General features: G+C 37.5%; 4 protein-coding genes across 6 annotated transcripts in view; 2 read left to right on the top strand and 2 right to left on the bottom strand.

The window, feature by feature from the left end:
• Positions 1–107: 107 nt before the first annotated feature.
• On the top strand, positions 108–1750 carry hdhd2 (haloacid dehalogenase-like hydrolase domain containing 2). The gene is made up of 5 exons (XM_008423854.2): positions 108–206; positions 432–597; positions 902–952; positions 1190–1253; positions 1502–1750. Exons 2-5 carry the CDS (start codon positions 433–435, stop codon positions 1603–1605), a joined length of 384 nt encoding a protein of 127 aa, XP_008422076.2. The 5' UTR covers positions 108–206; position 432; the 3' UTR covers positions 1606–1750.
• Positions 1723–8552, bottom strand: katnal2 (katanin p60 subunit A-like 2). 2 transcript variants are annotated; one of them, XM_008423856.1, is made up of 16 exons: positions 8415–8552; positions 7534–7604; positions 7081–7244; positions 6930–6963; positions 6757–6835; positions 6583–6675; positions 6174–6236; positions 5948–6025; positions 5006–5104; positions 4164–4227; positions 3510–3628; positions 3034–3125; positions 2800–2910; positions 2407–2569; positions 2172–2274; positions 1723–2043 (listed from the first exon to the last, which is right to left on the bottom strand). In XM_008423856.1, exons 1-16 carry the CDS (start codon positions 8550–8552, stop codon positions 1904–1906), a joined length of 1611 nt encoding a protein of 536 aa, XP_008422078.1. In that variant the 3' UTR covers positions 1723–1903. The 2 variants fall into 2 exon arrangements, with proteins under 2 accessions (XP_008422078.1, XP_008422079.1); XM_008423857.2 differs by lacking the exon at positions 1723–2043 and having other exon boundaries at positions 2181–2300.
• A 660-nt stretch (positions 8553–9212) lies between these two features.
• Positions 9213–13574, bottom strand: sigmar1 (sigma non-opioid intracellular receptor 1). The gene is made up of 5 exons (XM_008423852.2): positions 13320–13574; positions 13153–13204; positions 11874–12022; positions 11642–11734; positions 9213–11065 (listed from the first exon to the last, which is right to left on the bottom strand). Exons 1-5 carry the CDS (start codon positions 13462–13464, stop codon positions 10836–10838), a joined length of 669 nt encoding a protein of 222 aa, XP_008422074.1. The 5' UTR covers positions 13465–13574; the 3' UTR covers positions 9213–10835.
• A 932-nt stretch (positions 13575–14506) lies between these two features.
• galt (galactose-1-phosphate uridylyltransferase) overlaps positions 14507–21759 on the top strand; it is a 30803-nt gene continuing 23550 nt past the window's right edge. Inside the window, exons 1-4 of one of the 2 annotated variants that reach the window (XM_008423850.1) lie at positions 14507–14876; positions 15782–15951; positions 16195–16270; positions 16398–16446. In XM_008423850.1, coding sequence (XP_008422072.1) covers positions 14840–14876; positions 15782–15951; positions 16195–16270; positions 16398–16446 — 332 coding nt within the window. In that variant the 5' untranslated portion in view covers positions 14507–14839. Of the gene's footprint in view, positions 14877–15781; positions 15952–16194; positions 16271–16397; positions 16447–21759 lie in introns of those variants that run through there. The other variant, XM_008423851.1, reaches the window with a different exon arrangement.

The following is a 21759-nucleotide window of genomic DNA, read 5'->3' as shown; positions in this document are numbered from 1 at the left end:
TAGAAAAAATTCTCTGTTACAAATTCATCTCCACTTTACAAAGTTGTGTTCCTCATCCGTCCATACGTTTGAACAAATAGATGATAGATTTAACTCCAGACTGTTGTCCTCCCGTCTGCAGGTATTGACACTTCGGAGCCAGACGCTGTCGTCATTGGACTCGCTCCTGACCATTTCAACTACCAAAGTCTCAATAAGGCTTTCAGGTGAGGAAACTATTTGTAGATGTACTTCTTGATAATTTCAAAAACAGATTCTAGCGTACCTCAGTGCAGGTTTTGGTAGTTTTTCTTTCTTTTTTTTTGTTTTTGTTTGAAGATATGACATTTTAAAACCCAAGTCAATTAACACTATTGTTGATATATTGACGCATATTGACTTCTACTTTCAAAACTGTTTTATACATATTTTTCATGTATGTTTCTTTCTAGAATGATTTTGGATGGAGCTCCTCTTATTGCCATTCATAAGGCTCGTTACTACAAACGTAAGGACGGCTTGGCCCTTGGCCCCGGACCCTTTGTGACAGGCTTGGAGTATGCCACAGACTGCAAAGCTACAGTGGTGGGAAAACCCGAAAAGACGTTTTTCACACAGGTAAAGATTCTTTTAAGTACATATAGAGGGTTAGTACAGCTAATAATGTTATATTTTCAGATCTGGTTAATTTTGGAAATTTTCTACAWGATRTATGTCTGAAAGAGTATTTGGTAGTCATCTGCCCTTCAATCTTTGCATGCCATTATCCGTCAGCCAATTTAGCTATTGTCCCATGRATCCATCTATCCACAATTCTTAGTGAACTAAGAAATCTGGAATTTTTAAATAAAAGTTCCAGATTTTTAYTTTAGAGTTTATTCACCCTYTGAATAAATTCCGCTTATTTTCTTCTCCTAAACAGGCCTTGTCTGATTTAGGATGCAGCCCCAGTGAAGCCGTCATGATAGGAGATGTAAGTATTTCTATCTGCTTTACTGATAATCATCTAAATCGATAAGAAGCTCATTTTAGATGGTCATAAAGCTCTCAATGGRAYTCAAATTGAAMAWTTTTTCACCTACATTTCTTCAGTAATACCATTCCAAATATTTTAAACATCTAATAAGTTTAGGAAAAATATACATATTTCTATTGGAAGCCACTTACACAACAAAGTTGTAACCCTTATTTTACGCCTTATTTCCTGCAGGATGCCAGAGACGATGTAGGTGGGGCTCAGAATGCAGGAATGCTGGGTATTCTTGTTAAAACAGGTGAGTTCAGTCCTCCTGATTATTCATACTCCTTGGAATGATTATTGTTATAACCACCAACTTTAAATTAACTTTAATATATTTACTCGTATATTCAGTGTTTAAGAGGTGAGCAAGCAACATAAAGTTGAAACAAAACTGAAAGCAGTTTGAAACAAACATGGAAGGATGAGCTCTGGACACAAGAGACAAATTTTTAACTTTTTTTCCCCGTTTTTCTCATAATATTTCATCTTCTCACCCTGCAGGTAAATACAGAGAGGGAGATGAAAGGAAAATTGAGCCACCTCCTTACCTGACATGCAACAGTTTCCCTGATGCTGTCGAACACATCCTGCAGAATCTGCTATGAGCTTCAATCGAGAATGAAACTTTTTGCACTTTCAAGCTGTTTAAACATTGTAAATGTAAGCGTATGCRCTGTGAAAAACATCTTGTGAAACAAAAATGTTGGCTCTGAAAAGCAATATTCAGATGTTTAAGAAGGTTCAAATTTATTTGATTACTGCAAWATGCGTCTGCGACCCTCACTATCTGTGCAAAAGCAATTACAGAGTGGTACTAAAAAAAAAATATCAAATTGATGTAAAAAAAAAAAAAAAAAAAAGAAAAGAAAAAAACAATTTGGATTAATATTTTCAACCTGGACATCATACTGACTTGTGCTTTTTCTCCCAGATTGTGTATCTGTCCATCAGGTTTTGGGTTGACGGTTTAGTGTACACTAGAACCTCCATGAAATCCTCTGTTGTTACGGTTCCCAGCTCAAAGGCGGGCATGTCCATGTTTGCTGTGAAGGAGAATCACACAAGACCCTGAAGTGTTGTAGGGGMTCTCCAGTTAGGAAGATCCAGTTAGTGTGTCATGGAAGATGAGTAAGTGTGTGTGTGCGTGTGTGTTTTTTATTTTTTTATTTACCATCATGATGCGACTCCAGAGCATCAAAGATCTTGCGAACTGGTCTCATGGCAGCTTCCTTGCATGTTAATCTGATGTCACAGCCAGAGTATCCTTCCATCGCCTGTGTCGGCACACGAGAAAGATTCACTATACAGAAGTAACAGAAATGAATGCAAGAAAAAATATAATTCCAAAAAACTATTTTACAATATGAAAAATCACATTTAATTTGCTGATATTGGCTATGACAAACCTCTGCCAGCATTTTGTAGTGTAAGCTAGTCCGTAGCTTCACCCCACCGTGGAAGCTGAGAGGAGGCAGCCAATGAGTTATCATGGCTTGGCGAGCAGGTGACGAGGGAAGACCTACTAGAATCCTCTTCTCTAACCTCCTCAGCATCCCCTGGTCCAGCTCCCTGAAACAACAGCTGCTTTTATCACAAATGCGTAGGAATAAAAAAAAAAAAAAAAAGAAAAACAAGCAGTCACCTTAAATGTTGCAAACGTTCATATTTTATAATGTTACAATCTCAGACTTTATTTTGTAGGGATTTTAAGAAATAGACCAACATAAAACAGTGCAGAATTCACCAAACTTCTCCCCAACTTGATGTCTGAGCTGGCCGAATGTATATTATGGTTTTACCAAGGCAGGTTGGAAGCAGCGAGAACAAAAACGAGGTCTTCTGATGTTGCGAGGCCRTCCATCTGGATCAACAGCTCCGTCTTCATCCGCCGACTCCCCTCATGCTCGTTCCTGGACACAGACATCTGGTTTCCGTTAAACTGATCTCTATTCTCCGCTTTGCTCGCTCAGGGGAGTGTTTTCAGCCCTAGACCAATAGCAGCAGAATTGACGATTTATAGTGGCAAAGCTCACGTTGAACTGGTTCCTCTTTGGCCCATCACTGACTCCAGCTCATCCAGGAAGATGGTGGATGGTGCATGGTACCTCGCCAGCTCAAAAAGAACCTGCAGCACAGAACATGCGTTCTCCCTAGGTGTAAATAATCTGGTTCAGCTTATGCTTGGTGTGTCACGTGCATCTCGATAAGTAAAAAAGTGAATTCATTTGAATAATGTAAAAAGGAGTCATTAAATCCAACTTKTATTTTTTTACTTTTTTTTTTAATCCAGAGAAAACAGTTGACCAGTAAACTCAAGAAAATGAAGAAGGTTAGACCTCAAAAGGCTGTCTGGTAGCAAGGCTTTATCTTAGCATCTTGTTAGAAAGTCGGCATAATGTTTTTTTTTTATTACAGACATGAGCATTTCTGTTTAAATAGAGCTACTTCATCAAATTAACGTTTTGATGAAATTCAAATTCATTGAGACGCATGCTCAGTGACAACCTACCCGGACGAGTTTTTCAGAGTCGCCTCTCCATTTGCTGACGATGCTAGAGGCTGAGATGTTGAAGAAGGTTGTCTTGCACTCTGTAGCCACAGCCTTGGCCAGCATAGTTTTACCTGTGCCTTTGTGTACAGGAGACATGGCCATGAGGTTTTCAATCAAGTCCATAATGGTCCATTAAAAAAAATTATTAAATAAGGTTTCTAAAGGGTCTGGAATGGTATGGAAGATGAGTAAGGTATTTTCCAGGTTTGATTAGGTAAGGACATTAAAAAATAAAAAAGTATGGAGGAAGATTTGCACTTCCATATTTTAGTCCATCAACACATCGGTCTCTCCCAACAATTCATCCATCTATTCTCTAATCTTTTTGTCCATCTTTTGACCTATTGACCAAACCATCCATCTGTCCGTCCATCCATCATCTAGAAGTCTGTCCATGTGTCCTTTTCTTTACAGACTGGTCTTTGCAACCTAGAGCTAGGCTTGACACTTAAAAAATGTTGCATCTACCTTGCATTAATAGTCAAATTTTGTATAAATACTTTAATATTAACTAACAAGACAATGAGCCCTTTGGAAAAGTACGTTTGGAACAGAGTGGGATTTGGACATAAAAACTGTGTGGGAGCCGTGTGAATGTGAGCAGTGCGTTACCTGGGGGACCATAAAGGAGTAAGCCCTTCCACGGAGATAAGATGCCGGTAAACAGCTGAGGGTACTGTGAAGAGGAGGAATTAAAGACAGCAAGAATCAAAAGAGGGTAAGGTGATTAATCCAAGTGTGAGCAAGCTATGAATAATACTGCACAAGTCTTCTATAAATCAGTCTATTGTTCGATATCTATTCTGTCTGTCTACACCGTTTTGGCAGACCCATTAAAAGCTGAGCTATGCGCGAGTGAAGCTGTTGAGCCAGATGAAAAGCTGAGTCAGGGCTCCAAATGCCACGGGGCGCAAATTGTTCTGAATTTTAGGTGGTGAAGAGACTCAAATCAAATCCGCCTGACCTTATAAGACTGAGAATGAATAATAATGGAGACAGAAGTTAGGGGCAACAGAGAGGTGGTTTTATTCAATAAAAGAGACCAGCACTGTATACATAAGAAGATGGACACATCAGTCCTCATCTTCATCTGGAAATGTCAAGAGGATGCAGACAGCCTGATTCATTGTCACGAGAAAGGTCTATGTGATGATGATAAAAATGTGTGTGTGTGTGTGTGTGTGTGTGTGTGTGGCGGTTATCTATACGCAGCGGTGAAATTGTGTGAACGTGCATGGCTATGGCAAATTTTTACATGACCTTCGGTGTTTGTGCATTCCCGCCTCCCTCTCCGTCAATCCATCTGTGTATTACGTGTTGCCATAAGATCCCAGATATAGATTTAATGTCAGTCTAATAGAGCGACCTGACCCCAATGGCCTCCTTCTCTTTAAGCCCCTAAAGGAGATGTATTCAGAATCGAAATACCAGGCGCGGGTGTGTGCCGGTCTCACCTTAATGGGATAAACGACGGCCTCTTTGACTAATCGCTTGGCATCCTCCAGACCAATGATGTCCTTCCACCTCACATTTGGGCTGTGCAAATAGATGTCCTTTAGGGGTGAACACACATACACACACACACAAAGAGAGAGGGCTGCATTAGGAAGAAGACGCCGAGGGTCAATTAGGTTTGGGTAAGTAGGTGTCCTTTAGGATGAAGCATCACTTAAGTAATATAGATGGAACAGTAGGCCTTCATTAATACAGCAGATCAGTCAATTTACAGCAAAGCTCTTTACTGCTCTCTGGTGGACAGAATCAAAACCCTTCATTTATATAAGCTACTGCATTTACAGGTGCATGAAATATATGGGTTATTTAAATGAATGACAAAAAATATTTAACTTTTTCACAGTATTCAAATTTTTTAAGACATACTTTTATATGTCATTGCACAATTTACTACYTCAGTGATTATTAAGACRAATAATTAGGTACAGAAGCTTGACTTTATTTTATATTTTGCTAATCCACTCGGTGAAAATACATGCTCAAATATTTACATATATACTCCCACTAATATTTTGATATTCACTAGCAAGTTGAAGAGAAACCACAAACTTTTCACTTCTATGGACACGGTTCTGGGATAATACCGTCTGGGTATTTGACCACTTACAGGTGAAATGGTAGAGCTTGTTGATATTCATTGGATTTTTGGCATGTGTTTATATTTAAAATATATGAATATTCAGAGTGAAGTGGAGCCAAAGTCAAACGCATTGTTTGTTTGCAYAAACTTGGCCAGTGATAAAAATGTGATGGCAGCTTAATGGCTACAGAATGTGTGTAAWCCAGATGGAAAGAGGAGCATTTCCGTAAATATTAGTAGAATATGTGTATACATCTGAGACTGTATGTATAATTTTGACCCTGTGTCTGTGTGTTTGTACCTCACTGATGATTACAGCAAGTTCCCTCATCTCACCACTAATCCCAGAAAAGCCACTGAGGGGCTTCAGCAACCGCTCCTGCAACATAAAAAAACCCAAAAAACAAAAAAAGCATACAGCTGCATTTCYTTATAAAAACATTATATAGCATCTAACCAAAATTAAACTGCAGCTTTATGGTGATGTGACTGACTCTTCCTTTGGTTTTTATGTGGTGTGTAATTACCATGTGGTCTGAGTGGATAACTGATCCGCTGAAGACATCGTGGATTGTTGCTTTCCCATCAGCCTGATGACAAAGGCAGTATTAATGAAAACGGATGCTTGTAGAACACATTTATGAATTATTTCATTAAAATCCTATGTAAAATAACATTTTATTGACAGAATTTCACCTGGGAATTTTCAAACATTTATCAGAAATGCTGAATGTATTGTTWAAGTTGATTGGCCTCAAAACTAGTTCTCTTGATKCAGACATCAGATATTTCTTACTTCATGTTTACTATGACATAACCAATGCTGCCTGAATCAACCCTGTTAAATATGAAAATCGGTTGGGAAAGTGTATTAACAACARAGCTGATGTAATGTCTATCCCTGAARAATCTTTTGAGTTATGACTTCYTCCCTACCTTTTTGCTTGAAGCAGCTTCGCCGGCAGTTTTGATGGAGAACGTGTTCAACCCCAAATCCAATGACTCTGGTGTTACAGTGGTGCCATTTTCCTACAAAAGATTTTACATAAGTTATTTTTTTTAATTTATTCATTCAATTAGCTGAGTTGTTTGAATAAAGTATGCTATTACATTAGCAGCTGTTTTCTTGACTGGATTTCCAGTTCGGGGGGAGCAGAGTGGGGTGATTTTGTGAAGAGGTTTCTGTTTCCTGTGACCAAAACAGACATTTTAACTTGAAGACAATTTAAACATCTATGTCACRAATTCATAAGRATGAGTTTTCAAGAGATGTGGTGACTCACTTCTTAACATCGCTTTTTGTCTGCTTGTTTTCACCTTGACACAAAAAGAAAMACTTTAGGGAAAAAAAGCATTAATGCTGAAGCAGTCTAACATTTTACTAATCTCAATGCGCGTCAACRATAACTTCAGCGCACAGAGGCCTTCTGTCACCTGGTTCTGTTTTCCTGATGAGTTTGGGATACTTCTGGAATTTGACGTAGTGATAATTCTCGTACTCCATGAGCACTATCTCCAGATCGACGTTGTCACAAACCTCAAATTTTTTCACACCTCCATTTGTCTCCTGATCCAAAGCTGTCGCTGCGGATGCATACCTGGTGGGCAAATACCAATGCGCGCGTTAGATTTCAARTTGACAGACAACATCAACCGTCCCTGTCTTGTAGCATTCACAGATGCAGGCAAATTAGTTTGGGAAGCATAGTAAAGGATTTGTAAAGCTAACTCAGATAATGTATATACATTAATTCAGTGGGGGCTTGGGAGGGTTGCCTGTTAATAAGCATTAATTTTAAAAGAAATTCATTACAAAATGGTTTAACTTCATCAGAGTTTCTGTAAACTTCTAATTTGTAATTATGAGGGAAAAAAAATCATACCGACCCTTGCCCAAGTAAATGTTGATAAATGAGAACAAGAATGCTCTTCTTCCTCATCTCGGTCCTCAGCTTATCCTTCAGAAGAGCAACAATGAACAGGATCAGGAATACAAGACTTCATAATTTCCAATTATACAAGCAAAAAAGGGAAATTATTTGATTATTTCAAATCAAATACTTTTAATTTGATTTAAATACATATTTCTACTATTTATTTAGGAATAATGTATGTACCTGCATACATTTTTATTATACATTGTTTGTGAACATGTTAAAATTATGTGTGATATTTAATGAATGTATTTTATTTKATTTATTTTATTGTCAGCCTACCTCATATAGCATGATTATAATTTTATTTAAATTCACACCGGGACAAAGGTCATTTATTTTGTTTAGATTACGACATTTCCAGCCTTCTACACACTAAGTTGACCTAACAGATATTTCAATATATAACATAATCAAAATAAATTCACCCCAAGACAGCTAAACTATTGATTTCATTTAAATTAGAAAAAAAAAAAAGGTAGCGCTACATTGCCAGCAGGGGGAGACAAATAATCAAAACAATCCTTCACGGTATCTAGGCAACCAGACAACGCCGATTCATGTGGCTTCTATAATTAGCCTAACGGCTACCTGCTAAACTTTAAATGAAATGTTTAGTTTTTTATGCATCTGTAAAGTATACCTATATTCAAATATTTAGCTAACTGTAATTTCATACTTTTATGCGTCTTAAGTTTATAAGTATATAAACTTAAGCTAGCTAAAAGATGTTTTAGCTAAAAGATGTTTTAGCTAAAAGATGCTTTAGCTAAAGGATGTTCTCCGTGTTGTCTTCCTGAAGCTACAACAAACAAGAACAGAATATCAACTCACAGCTTCCCGAGCTTCATGGGCAATTTTCATGGACTGATACGAAAGCTCCATCATATTTCTGAAATTTGAAAGCTGCCACGCAAAACAGTGCTGCTGGTTATCAGATGCTGTAGCGGACACACGCTGTGTCGACGTCATAGCAACCAAATCTATTATTATGCAACATGCGACGTCATCTGTCGTCGCCAAAGTCCGCATACGTTTCCAAAAAAAGACGCAGGGAAATAATTTGTAAATTAGTTTACATTTGTAAAGTATGTAAAATTGTTTGCCATGCATATTGTTTTTTAAAATTAAAAAATAAGGATTTAGCAGATAGGTGATTTGGAATGAGGTGCTTTTATACATTAGCCGGGACTCTTAACTACATAAGGCCAGATAGGACCTTTCTTACTGTATGTAATTATTTTATAATTTCAAAAAAATTCTTCAAACCAATGAGAGGTCCAAGTTGAACTCAGTTTGCTAAACTGGAAATCAAAGATGTATGCAACATTAATACACTATGTGCTGTTGCTATGACTAGATTTCATACAAAGTTGAGCTCTTTAATTAAATTCTTACATAAGTGCATAAAAACAGCACTGATTTTGCTCAGAAATAATGCATTTATTCCTCAACCATGAGAGTTAATCTTTAACCAGTAAACTGCACACCTGGTACAGCAATATAATAATATAAATTGTTTCAGCACAGTAGTTGTCAATGGTTCTTGTCATGGTTCTAAGTGTTTGGATGGGTTATAAATCCAGGCTGGTTTCTCAGAGATGACAAATCCAGCTGCAGATACAGTCGCAGTTCAACATTAAGACAACGCAAGTTTATTTTTTTTTAAAGACGTGATGCAAAATAACACTTGAGCCTTGTCATTTTATATTATTGTCTTCAGTAGGTTACACTTCTAAAAGTTTTACACATTTTTTGAAAACATTCAGTAGAAAAATTAAACAGTAATAGCACAGGATTACAGTGCAAAGTTTGCTGGGACAGATATGACCTGCACATATTTCAAAAGAGTTTCTAKAACTAAAAATTGTCAGATTAACTATTTGACAGACTTCAAGAGCATGAGGGAAATAGAAAACTGAACTTTTCTGTTGAAGACAAAAATAAAAATTTTAATCATTGTAAATAAAGAAATGTAGTGTGAAAGGAAATTGCATTATTTTGCAAGAAGTCTGAACAAAAATAGTTGCAATAAAGCTGTTCTCATGGCTGGCAAACACCAACGCACAGATTTCATCAGCGTATCCTGCCAGCTTTTAAATATTTTCAAGAAGGCCGGATACAAATGAAAGAATCAAGTCTGATAAAAAATGCTTGCAGTAAGAGAAAACATCACTTTTCCATCCCTGGTGCTGGTTTCTGTGGGTGATTGTTGCTATGATCCTCCTTACAGAGCATCAATGTGCATAGAAACAAGAAATGTATACGTTTATGTGGGCTGGTCACTGGTATCACAGTACATTAAAGCTTCTGAAGATAGATGATTTAAAATCAGCTAAAATTGATATGTTACCATTCCTGCAGTTTAATGGTCCTTTAACTTAAAACTTCCAGAGTGATCAGGATCCCCTCCCCCCCCTCATCTTTTGGCACATGGGATAAAGCAATCCTCCACATCTCCCACTTGTTACTGCACACATATGATCAGATGGCTTTTCCCTGCACTTTCAAAAAAAGACAAGTTGAAAAATTTGGAAATATAATGTAGAAACTAAAGCTGGATACTCTAGCAAATATCAGCTGGACAATTCCAGGAAGATCAGCRTGACAMCATTTTGATCAACTGGTTCTTGAATTACAAAAGTATTCTGTGCTCAAGTTTGTGTGAGAAAATGTTGTACTGTAGATTACAAGATTCCTACTGGTATCTCAGCAGCAATATGATTATTTGTTGCTTTTCTGTTCTATTGTGTCAATCCTGTTATAAACTTTGTTTCTGTGAAAACAATCACAATACTGTTTCTCAAGGTTATCATACCACATCTAAATATTAGTATACTTTGTATTTGTGAATTTCGAGATGTTTTTGGACACCAAATGATACATAATCTAAAATTTGGCATAAGAAACTGTAAGGCCTCAAAATCAATAAACCAGACATTCAGATAACTGCTACACTTGAGCAGTCTGRCCTGTCGCCGGGAATTATTTAACAGCGTGGGGTGTTAACCGTTTTGCAGATTTCCGAGATCTGATGTAGTGTAACTGTGTTTGTGAAATTCATTCATATATTCAACAGGGATTTTAAAGAGAATATCTATRAACTGGATTGTCATAAATTACATGTTACAGTTTTGCTCCCGAGAACTTTCTGCATAAAACAAAAAAACTCCCGCTCCCCATCSCAGATTTAAACTGCGGACAGCGTTTTGATGTCCCAAGTCAATCTGGAAGTGTGCGATCATCTTCCGTTGCTTAGAAGATCCAGGCCTCTGTGAGTAGCGTGCCGGCCTCCAGCATCAGAGCCTTTAGGTAGACGCGGACGGTGTAGTACATGGTGACAAAGTCCTGGGTGCTGAACAGGGTGTCGGACAGGGCAAAGCCAAGCGTGGAGGGGATGAAGCCTCGGCCGTACTCCACCATCCACGTCCCAGCGCTCCACTGGACCGACGTGGCTTCGCCCACTTCATGAACAATAGTGTCACCTGAGGGGATACAGCATGGATGTAGAAAAAGATTCAATAACTGATATTTAGGCACATAAAGTGGGAATCAGAAGAGCGTGTACCAACAAAAAAAAAAAAGAAAAGTAAGTTTTTGAATTAGTTGAAGAATACAGTTGCTCAGTCAGTAGAGAGACGGTCTCTCCACTGTTTTGGATTCCTTGTACTTGGTATAAAACTTCTGCCATCTGCATGTTGATACTGCCAACTTTGACTCCACACAGAACCCAAACTTAAAAGTTTTAATTKGACCTGTTCATGAGTTTTTGACTKTCATTTCATGTAGATGGTATAAAATAAACCTGACAGTGATTTCCACCAAACAGTGTTTGGCAACAACCCCAACACCACCACAATATTCTGACCCAAAGCTTAAGCATTTGCTTTGCCAGTCCATTACACACTTCTACACCGATTTTTAAAAATCTATTTAAAATTTCAATAGATATGCGAGTCATTGCAGTTGGAAAAAGCTTTAAAACCATTTATAATGTGTTCATTTTATTAGATTGCAAAATCCATTACAGATTTGAGGATTTAAATCTCCCACTTCTTTACCTGGATAATACACTTCACTCTTGGTGGTCCCCTCCTTCCACTGCCTGAAAGTACCTGAGATGATGGTGTCGGAGATCTCCGCCCAGTATCGACCTGACCCAAACGGGAAACGTCAAAAAAACRAAGATGCAACGTTTGAAAACTAGCAGAGTCTCAACAATTCAGAAAAAAAAAAWAAATAAATAAAATAAAATAAAAATGGGGAGATTAATGTAACCTCATGGTTTCTTACCCGAGTGTCCTCCAGTGTCCACTGCAGTACCAAACAGCAGCAAGTACTCTGTTAAGGAGGCATGGAGGAGACACATGGAGCCCATCCAGCCTCCAGCATTCACAAACACCCACTGCAAGTCCTCATCTGGTAGGATGTGACCCGGATACCTGGTTTAGACACACGTCCCCGTTACAAAAACGCTACGGTAAAATAAAACTACAGGATTTCACAAAACTATTCATGTCCCTTGATTTTTTTCAGATCTGGTTTAACAAATGTAAGTGAGGTGTGTATATTTGTTTCCCCTCCAGATGTGGCAAAAAACAACGCATTCACCTCAACTCCCAATCTTAACAATGAACTATGCAGGTAGCATGATCCACATGTTATGTGGATGGAGAAATGTATCAATTGTATTATAAATGTATTTTTCTCAAGTGTTTACATCCCTGCTGTTATTTGGACAGCATCCGTTCTCTGTAAATAGTCTACCGTTGTTCTTATATGCACAAATATACATGCAAATTATATTACTTAGTTGCACAACTCTTTAAATATGATTAWGGTATTACTAACACTGTATTTTCTCTTACTGTGCAGTCYCYAATTCTTACTTTTTGGTCTTTTTAGTTCTGTCAATTATTTTCTATTGATTTWAGTTAGTCCTCAGCTTGGAGCCTGCAGCATTAAACTCTGTTTGCATGCTCGGGTTTTGAAAGCAATCAACAAGTCAAATATTTTCCTGTTCTTCATAGTTCAATACGCATTTCTTGACTCCTTCCTCTCACAGAGTAAAAGCTTTTTTAGACTTTAAGATTTCACAATGTAACCCATTTGCGCAACYTCAAAATATAGAGATAGGATGGTGATCACCCTACTGAAAACAGCTGCAACAGGGAAATAATGTTAAGCTCCTGGAATCAAGAATGTAATGTGCACAATTTGTGATTTATTTTATGGTATGTTGGAAAAATAAATAGCTGATAAGAAGAGTGCCTTTTCTAAAAACTCTTTTTGGTTTYAAATAGACAATAAAAAAAAACATGCTTAACGTTTACAGTACAAATAAATGTCTCATCTGCACACTCTAATTTGTAGAGGAAAACTGATACACATTTGTTTCCATTAAGGATTTAGAAAACTTTTATTTAGTGCAATCTGAAAACATAATTTGCCTAATATTAGACTTAAAGTGGAGGGATATTTGAAGGCAAACGTCCCAATTTAACAATCTCTATTCACTCTGACATAACACTACTATGTGGTCTGGAAGTATTCTGAAACACTGCATTGTTACCTCTTTCTGAGTTCCACCACCACTTTGGAGAAAGCTTGCTCATGGTCCTGCCCTGAAGAGTCCCATCAAAAATAGATGCAATTTAGACCCTTTGGACGTCAAGTTCTACTCACCGAAATAAAACGCAACAGAACTCAACTTTCATTTACACTTAAAACGTAACTTACCTGCATACTGCTTGGCCAACATAGCTACCTCTTCGTTACTAAAAACGTACTTCTTTGAGGCCATCCAGTACCGCAGTAGCAACACAACCACGACAATGMCTGCACAGAACGCTAACAGTTTAGAAAATYTTCTAGCAAAAGACATGGTCACAAACAAAACTGACAGGCTAAAAGAATGCAGCAGGTTAGACTACATGCGTGCAGACAGGTTGCTAACTGGTTGCTTCTTCCTTATCACATGAGCGCGAGAGATTGAGACTCGGCCAATCACAWATCTTATAATGTCGCATGCGCAATGTCGTGGGACTTCTTCTTGTTCTCGAGGATTCGGTTCATCTGGCTGAGATCTTTCAATTCTGATCAGCTCCTTGCTTGTTTTGAGAAACGTTATCCATAAGAGTATATAAAGKGCTCTCACAAGTTTGTTTTAATTTTTTTAACTAGTCATGCTGAGCTATATCTATAAAATGTTAGACCATTGTTCCAATACATCTGGACTTTCCACTGTCTTTTATTGTGATCATAGGGATCTTTTTTTTTTATTTTTATTTTTTTGTATTATTTTATAATATAACAAGACACGATCTAAAGGCAATTTAGAACAGTGCCAGGTAGGAGTTAGGAACTGAATGAGTTAGAAATTGGCTTGCACTTGCATCCTGTTGAAATATCCAGACCATACTTCACTAAAATAGGTTYAATCCCTGCATTTCATCTAACCTCATGCTTACTAGAATGTCCTCCAGATCACCCATTGAAGAAGACGCACCTTGGTTTTTGCTGTAATTTACAAGGTTTTAAAAGTTATACCAGTCTGTGTCTTTTCTRCTGTTAATTGTCATTGTATTACCATTGTTGAAATAATACTCAAAACATTGTGTTTTAGCTCTGCTGTTATAATGCTGTAATGAAAAAAGGGATGAAAAAGAYTCAGGGGCACATGTAGGGATAGGAGACAGAMACTGTCATGGTTTGATCAACCCCACATTAGCTAAACTTTGATTGATAGTATGTCATAATGACTAAATGATTATGTCAAAGTTAAGTTATTATGTGCACATTTTCAATCATAATTGATATTTAACCCAGAGRCATCCAGTCTGTACCGGACCAATCGTTCACTTAAAAGAGYCGGTACATTTAGTCGGCTCAACAGCGACCGACCCATCGATAGTGGGCGGGTCCGCTGCAAGGTTGCCAGAACACAGTCGAAACCTTAAAAAGGTCTTAAATGTATGTTTATATTTTAAGAATAGGGACATAACAACTACATATTATATTTTCTACATTGTTTGTTCTGTTCTGTACTTTTAGACTCACAGTTACGCTTATTTCTACTGAAGCCCTAAGGTGTTGCATGGTAATGATCCGTCCCGAACGGAACGCCTTTTCGCCGTTTCTGTTCCTCCATAGGCTTAAAGGATAGTGGTGGACAGTGTGGGACCATGCTAAAGTTCACAACTAGTTTATGATTCGTTCGTTCAACACCGAGTTGAGCGTTATCGAAGAGAACGAAGATCATGAGCGGCAATCAAGATCTCAGTTTCGATCCCAAAGGTATGTACTGACTTTAGCACCGATTCATTGTGAAGTCGATTCATTCAGGATATCATGCTGAGGACCTTGTTTACAACAGACTATATGACTGCTGTTCCAGTTTATCCAAACGTGAATGTTTGTTTTCCCTGTTTAGTGGGTAAAACACTGAAGCAAACGTGTCACAATGCTTAATTCTGCAGCATGGCTTTACAATAAACACGCAGTCAGCTTGGCTTTCATGTGACTTGAGTTCCTGTTGTTTTTATATCTGCAAGTTGCGATATCAGCAGATTTGGTCTTGACTGGCTGTTTGATGTGTTTCTTGTAGTGATGTAAATGTTTGAACGTCGCGTACATTTAATCTGTTTTCAGGAATTTTAAGGGTGTTCTTTATTGGCTGAAAATCTTACTGTTAATCTGAAACTGTGGTCAAAGGAGAGTCAAGTCCCTTTAAAGTTTACTACAAGCTGCGCTGTTGAAACGGGAAACTCATGCAAGAACATGTCTGGTCAGAGGGGAACCAACAGTAGACACAGTGAAGCATGGTGGTGGAGGCATTGTGATGATGGAATGTATTTTTTTCAGCATGAAAATGAAAGCTCGTCAGAGCTGATAGGAACACAACTGAAACCCGTGTTCCTATCAACACACAGGTTATGGAGTTAAAAAACAAGATATTTATGGTAGAAAACATGTTAGAGGCTGGAAATAGCTTCCAACAAGATGACAAGCTAGAACTTAAGTGGGATGAAGTACATCAAGGTGAAGTTGTGTAAAAATGTAAATTAAGTTAAATGGTTGCAATGTGACAAAAGAAAAAAAAAATCAAGGGATGAGAATAGTATTACACAGAAGATCAATTCTGGCCTCGTCATTCCTTTATATTGTTTTTTTTTTTTTATCTGTTCTGTTTTGACCACCAGAGCATCAGCATCTGCGTTACAACCCGCTGAGGGACAACTGGGTCCTGGTTTCGGCCCACCGCATGAAGAGACCCTGGGCTGGACAGGTGGAAAAACCCCCTGAGGAGCACATACCCAGATATGATCCCCGCAACCCGCTCTGCCCCGGCAACACGAGAGCCAGTGGAGAGGTAGGAAGACTTCCTTAAACAAGAATGGGTTTCGAAACAAATTAAAATGTTGACTGCTGAGGTTCTAAGAGGAATATTTAGTTCTCTAAAGTTATATTGTCCGGATCGTGATTTCTAAAATAACGTAGCTTATGATGCTCCCTTCTTCAGATACAAGGACCAACATGACTTTATGTGTCACATGGCTTGTCGTAAGCCCTGGTACGACTGATTACTTACATTTGAGTGTTCATCGTTTCCCAGATAAATCCAAGCTATGACAGCACTTTTGTGTTTGAAAATGACTTCCCCGCTCTTCAGCCTGATGCTCCAGATCCTGGTGAGTGTTTGTGTTGAAGTAATACGTTACACAATATTAGAAATTGCAGTAGCAAGACTTCTGCTCCTATTTATTGTTGTAATGTCTTTATGTCCTAAAAAGATGGGGGGTTTTTTCTGGTCTTTAGGCTCAGATCAGCATCCGCTATTCCAGTCGAAAGCCGCCAGAGGTGTTTGGTAAGAGACAAATAGTTGTATTCCTTTACCTTCTTAAGACTAAGCCAAGTTATTTAGATTTTAAAGCAACATTTCAGTTCTGTTTGAAAGAAATTAGTGTTTTACCAGGCTATTAAAATACTAACAAGTAGTATAATTTTGTAAAATGTTAAAACTTGTTTGCAAGTCTTTGTTATGCTCTGAATTAGTTCCCTTCATTCTCTTTACACACACTCTATGTAGATTCAGATGTGGTTCTTAAAATCACCAGCAGATGGGGATCTTTCCCCCACATCCTCCTTTTTCAATAGGTATTGTCTAAATTAACTTTTTTGTCATACTTTCTTTCTGTATGAATAATAATTAATTTCACCCTCATATAAAGTTCACGGTGACAATATCACTTTAGAGAACTAAAACTTTTTTTTTTTTTTGTATAAATAATGTTTTTTTTTTTTCCAGCCGTCCTGACCTCCCAGAACTTTTGTAGTCTCCTACAGATCATTTTTTGAAGAAGTGACAAACCGAGCTTGCATTTTTTTTTCTTCTTTTTTTTATCTTGTCACAGTACGATTGTCTGTTTGTTGATAAAGCTCAAGAGCAATCCCCTGTTTTTGTGGGTCTACGTGGATGATTGTGGCTGACAGCAGAGTTGCATAACAACTGAATAATAGATTAAATCAAACGTCTTCTGTGAGTGTGCTGGTTAAAAACTGAACTGTGGGTTTAATTCCCTAGTGTTGGCAGATGTAGACGCTGTCAGGTACTCGCACTGTGAAAAGCACTGAAGCAGCGGTGATTGACATGTTGTGCTTTCTCTGTGTTGATTTTTTAAATATCAAGTTTTTTTGTGTTTTTTTTTTTGTGTTTTGGAGTCTGAGTGAGTCGAGGTTTTTGTCTACGTCGGATGTTTTTCCTCATGCAATATCTGTGTGCATCTTCGTGTTGTGTTTGTCACGCAGTTTGTGTCTATTGGGGGTAGAAAGAAAAAAAAAAAGGAAACTTTGAAAATAAGCTATAGCTTGTTGCCCTGGAGCAACTTTCACAGAGCCAATTAGTGAGGAAAACAATACGGAAAACAGGACTTAAAGGATCTGGGTCATGGGAGACAAAGAAAAATGGGCTAAGGGGAGCGATAAGACAGACACTAATGATTTATTGTATTTTTTTTTTTTTTCAGCTATATGCTCCCAATTAACACCACTGTGACGAAAAATGTGGTCACACTTTGCTTTGCTTTCTCATTTTAATTATCAGGTTCCTTAAAATTTCCTCGAAAGGTCAGCTTATGCTATAGGAATTAATTAGAGCTTTTGCTTAGACAGAGCTCGACCAATCTAATCAGTATGTAAAACAAAACTTGGTATAAAAGTAATGTTTCCTATATTCATTTTGACTTCTCAAGTCCCAGTTTACTTCTCAGCTTGTTCTCATAAGTATCAGTTGAATACCTCAGAATACTCACCTGCTTCTGAAGCCGGAGTACCTGGAGAGATGCACAGAGGGAACATGTGATCTGTTACGAAACTGCGCTACCAACTCCACTAAACCAACATATATTTGATGTTTATCAAGCTCATTGTCTTAGATGTCTTCACACAAAAAATGTGAAGAGGGCATGCCGAATTTAGCTTTGTTTTTGGACATAAAGCTGCGCACAAAGAGGATGTCGAAGATGTTTTTTGTCCTAAATACATCCGGAATGAACAACACAAGCCGTTCTCTACTTTCAGCATCCTAGCAATGAACTACGGTAACATTTTGCACACTTTATAATGTTCAAACTTGACAGATTTCTTGGACTGCCATTGTAGTAGTGTAGTATTTTAAATAAGAAGCTGTTGCATATCAGCCAATATATATTGGTAGTTAGGTGTTTTTGATGAACTCTGTTCATAATTCACACATTTTTATACATTTTTAAAATGATTTTCTGAAGATTTTGTGACTCTGTTTTTACTGAGTACTTCTGATGCCCATATAGACCAGTTAAATTATAAAATACAAAAGCTGCTGATCAAGCCAAATAATTTAATGACCTCCAGCTGACAGTTATGATCTTTGAAGTTAAAAAAATCAGGTATGAAATGAATCCTGTGTCTGATGGGGGTACGTCATTTGAATAATCCATCAATTCGACATTTTGTACCCGATTTAAAGTAACTTTCTGCCTCTTGTCTGCTTTAAGGGAAAGAGATTACTGGACAGTCATTTAGATCAACCTGTAAGATATTGCTTCTGGTTTGGTGTGATCAGACATCATAGGGGATCAGAAACCAAATAAATGGAAATTGGGCTCCATGCAGTGTTTTCAGAAAATATAGAATTGAGTTATAGGCTATCCATCCATCGTCTTTACACCCTTGTCCCTCAGTGGGGTCGGGAGGGTTGCTGGTGCCTATCTCCAGCTATCGTTTCGGGCGAGAGGCGGGGTACACCCTGGACAGGTCGCCAGTCTGTTGCAGGGCAACACAGAGACACACAGGACACACAACCATGCACACACACACTCACACCTAGGGGCAATTTGGAGAGGCCAATTAACCTGACAGTCATGTTTTTGGACTGTGGGAGGAAACCGGAGTACCCGGAGAAAACCCACACACGCACAGGGAGAACATGCAAACTCCATGCAGAAAGACCCCAGGCTGGGAATCGAACCCAGAACCTTCTTGCTGCAAGGCAACAGCTCTACCAACTGCGCCACTGTGCAGCCTGAGTTATAGGCTATTATACATAAATTTTGAGCATTGGAGATTTTGCAACTATTTATAATTTTATTAAAACTAAATGGCAGCAGATTGATATGTAAGGGGGCATATGAATTGCCAAAGGAGACGAGACAATGAAATTGAAAAAAAAAAACAAATACATTTTTGTGATAAAAAATGTCATAGTTTTCATATCCCTTTTAGGTAGCAATGGTACATTTTACCTGGGTTGTGTTGTTCAAGTTTTAAATAAGACACATTTTTGATTAAGGGAAAATGGTTTGAGAGAAAGTTCAGGTCTTCAATATGTTAAATGCTTTCTGTACTTAACAGATGTTGACAAAATCTGTTTTGAACTGTTCTCTGGTCAAAATACTCTTATCTTTTTTTAATTGCTACTAAATATTTGTACTTTGTGGTGTTAGGATAAAATTATAAAATGATTTTTTTTTTCCATATTGTCCACTCAGACATCTACAATACATTCACGGTAACTAGCAACACTTTAGTTTTTTTGCTTTTAGAGTTCAACTGGATTCAAACACACAAATGCTCAGAGAGCTCTCAGCTCTTGTAAGGCTTCTCATGAACAATTCACAAATGCAGACCCTTTTTTGCTCTGAGCATAAACACCAAAGTCGTATTCAATTATTGATCGCACACTAGCTGCTTTTCGTCCCAGAAGACTGCGACTGTCAATAGAAATGTAATATCTGTTTTACTCCGACATTCACGTTTGTTTGCCTCGGCTCCGTTTGTAAGCCTGATAAACAGTTGCATCAACAGTGAACTTTTTTTCCCCCCCCCAAGCCCACAGAGACATTAAGGTGGTGTGTTCAATTCATGCTCAAAAATATTTTTCTATAATACTACTACTACTACTATAAATACATTTAATTTAGAGGTGCCTTTCAGAGTACTCAAGGACACCATACAGATAATACAGAGCAAGAAGAAGAAACAACACAATAACATATGTTTCAGATGGCTGAACTCACAGCATGGTTTTATTTAAACCCAATGTTGTAGATTTGACTTCATATCAAGTTCAAATTATGTCATTTTTTCTCTCTTAAAGGGTCAAAGATCTCATCCCATTTCTTCAATTTTAGAATTATAAGAAAGAAAAAAAAAGCTTTGTGTTTCTCCATGAGAGTTTTGATAGAAAATTTGGTTGCACCAGCAATGTTAAATTTTTAAGCACGGCCAGGTGGTTGCAGGTAAAATTTGGAAAGCCATTATATGATTATTAATTTATTAAACATTTATTCTCAGTTACGTATACTCAGCGGAGAAAGAGGAGAAAAAAAAAGCCTTGGGAAATTTTAAAAATAAAACTTATAAAACGCTTTCTCTCTGTAATCAGTTTGACTACAAGGCTAACCAGGCACTAAACCCTTCATACATTGCAAACCCTTTGGAAATTTTAAAAATATTGTTTAGTGTACATGCAAATTTGGCCACAAAGTGCCATTAGTATTTGCCACATAGCGTTTGTCAGGAAGGAATATTTCCACAAAAAATGAAAATTGCGAAAGTCATCCCACTACATAAATCTGGGAATAGACATGATTTCACAAATTACAGGCCACAATTTTTTTCCAAAATTGTGGAAAAAATATTTGTTGTTAGATTAGAAAGATTTATTARTAAACATCATCTACTGACTGAAAGTCAGTATGGATTTAGGCCACAAAGATCCACAGCGATGGCAGTTCTGCATTTAATAGAAGAGGTGACCAGTGCATTAGATAAAAAGAAACATGCTGTTGGGGTGTTTATTGATTTAAAAAAAGCATTTGATACAATTGATCATGACATACTCCTCAGAAAACTTGAGTGTTATGGTCTAAGAGGAGTAGTRTTGCATTGGATGAAAAGTTATCTCAGCAATAGGCAACAATTTGTGCAGTTGGGTGATGTCCAGTCCTCATGCATGGACATTGTTTGTGGTGTTCCCCAGGGATCAGTATTGGGGCCAAAATTGTTTATTTTGTATATAAATGATATATGTAAGGTCTCYAAGAGACTTAACTTTGTACTATTCGCTGATGATACAAACATATTTGGTACGGGTGRAAATTTACGACAGTTGTTGCTTGAAATGAATCTAGAGTTATATAAACTGAAAGAGTGGTTTAAAATTAACAAATTGTAGCTAAATTTAGATAAAACAAAGTTTATGTTGTTCGGTAAGTGTAAAGAGMAGAGTGATTTACAAATAAAAATTGATAATATCACTGTGGAGAGAGTGACTGAAATTCGGTTTTTGGGAGTACTGATTCAAAATAAGATCTGTTGGAAACCGCACATAAAATATGTTCAATCTAAAATTGTAAGAAGTATTGCAGTTCTTTCTAATGCTAGAAAATATTTAAACTCCTCTGCCCTATATATTATGTACTGTTCACTTATCTTACCATATCTATGTTACTGTGTGGAAATTTGGGGCAACACTTACAGAACGTCACTTCAATCATTATGCACATTACAGAAAAGAGCCATCCGTTTAGTTCATAACGCTGATTTTTATTGTCATACCCACAATCTATTCATAGATTCTTATTTACTGAAACTCACTGACTTGGTAGAGTTTCAAACTGCACAGATTATGTTTAAAGTC

This window comes from Poecilia reticulata, linkage group LG12 (genome assembly GCF_000633615.1).
Source record: "Poecilia reticulata strain Guanapo linkage group LG12, Guppy_female_1.0+MT, whole genome shotgun sequence".
NCBI lineage: Eukaryota > Metazoa > Chordata > Actinopteri > Cyprinodontiformes > Poeciliidae > Poecilia > Poecilia reticulata.
This window is presented reverse-complemented; position numbering and strand designations above follow the sequence as displayed.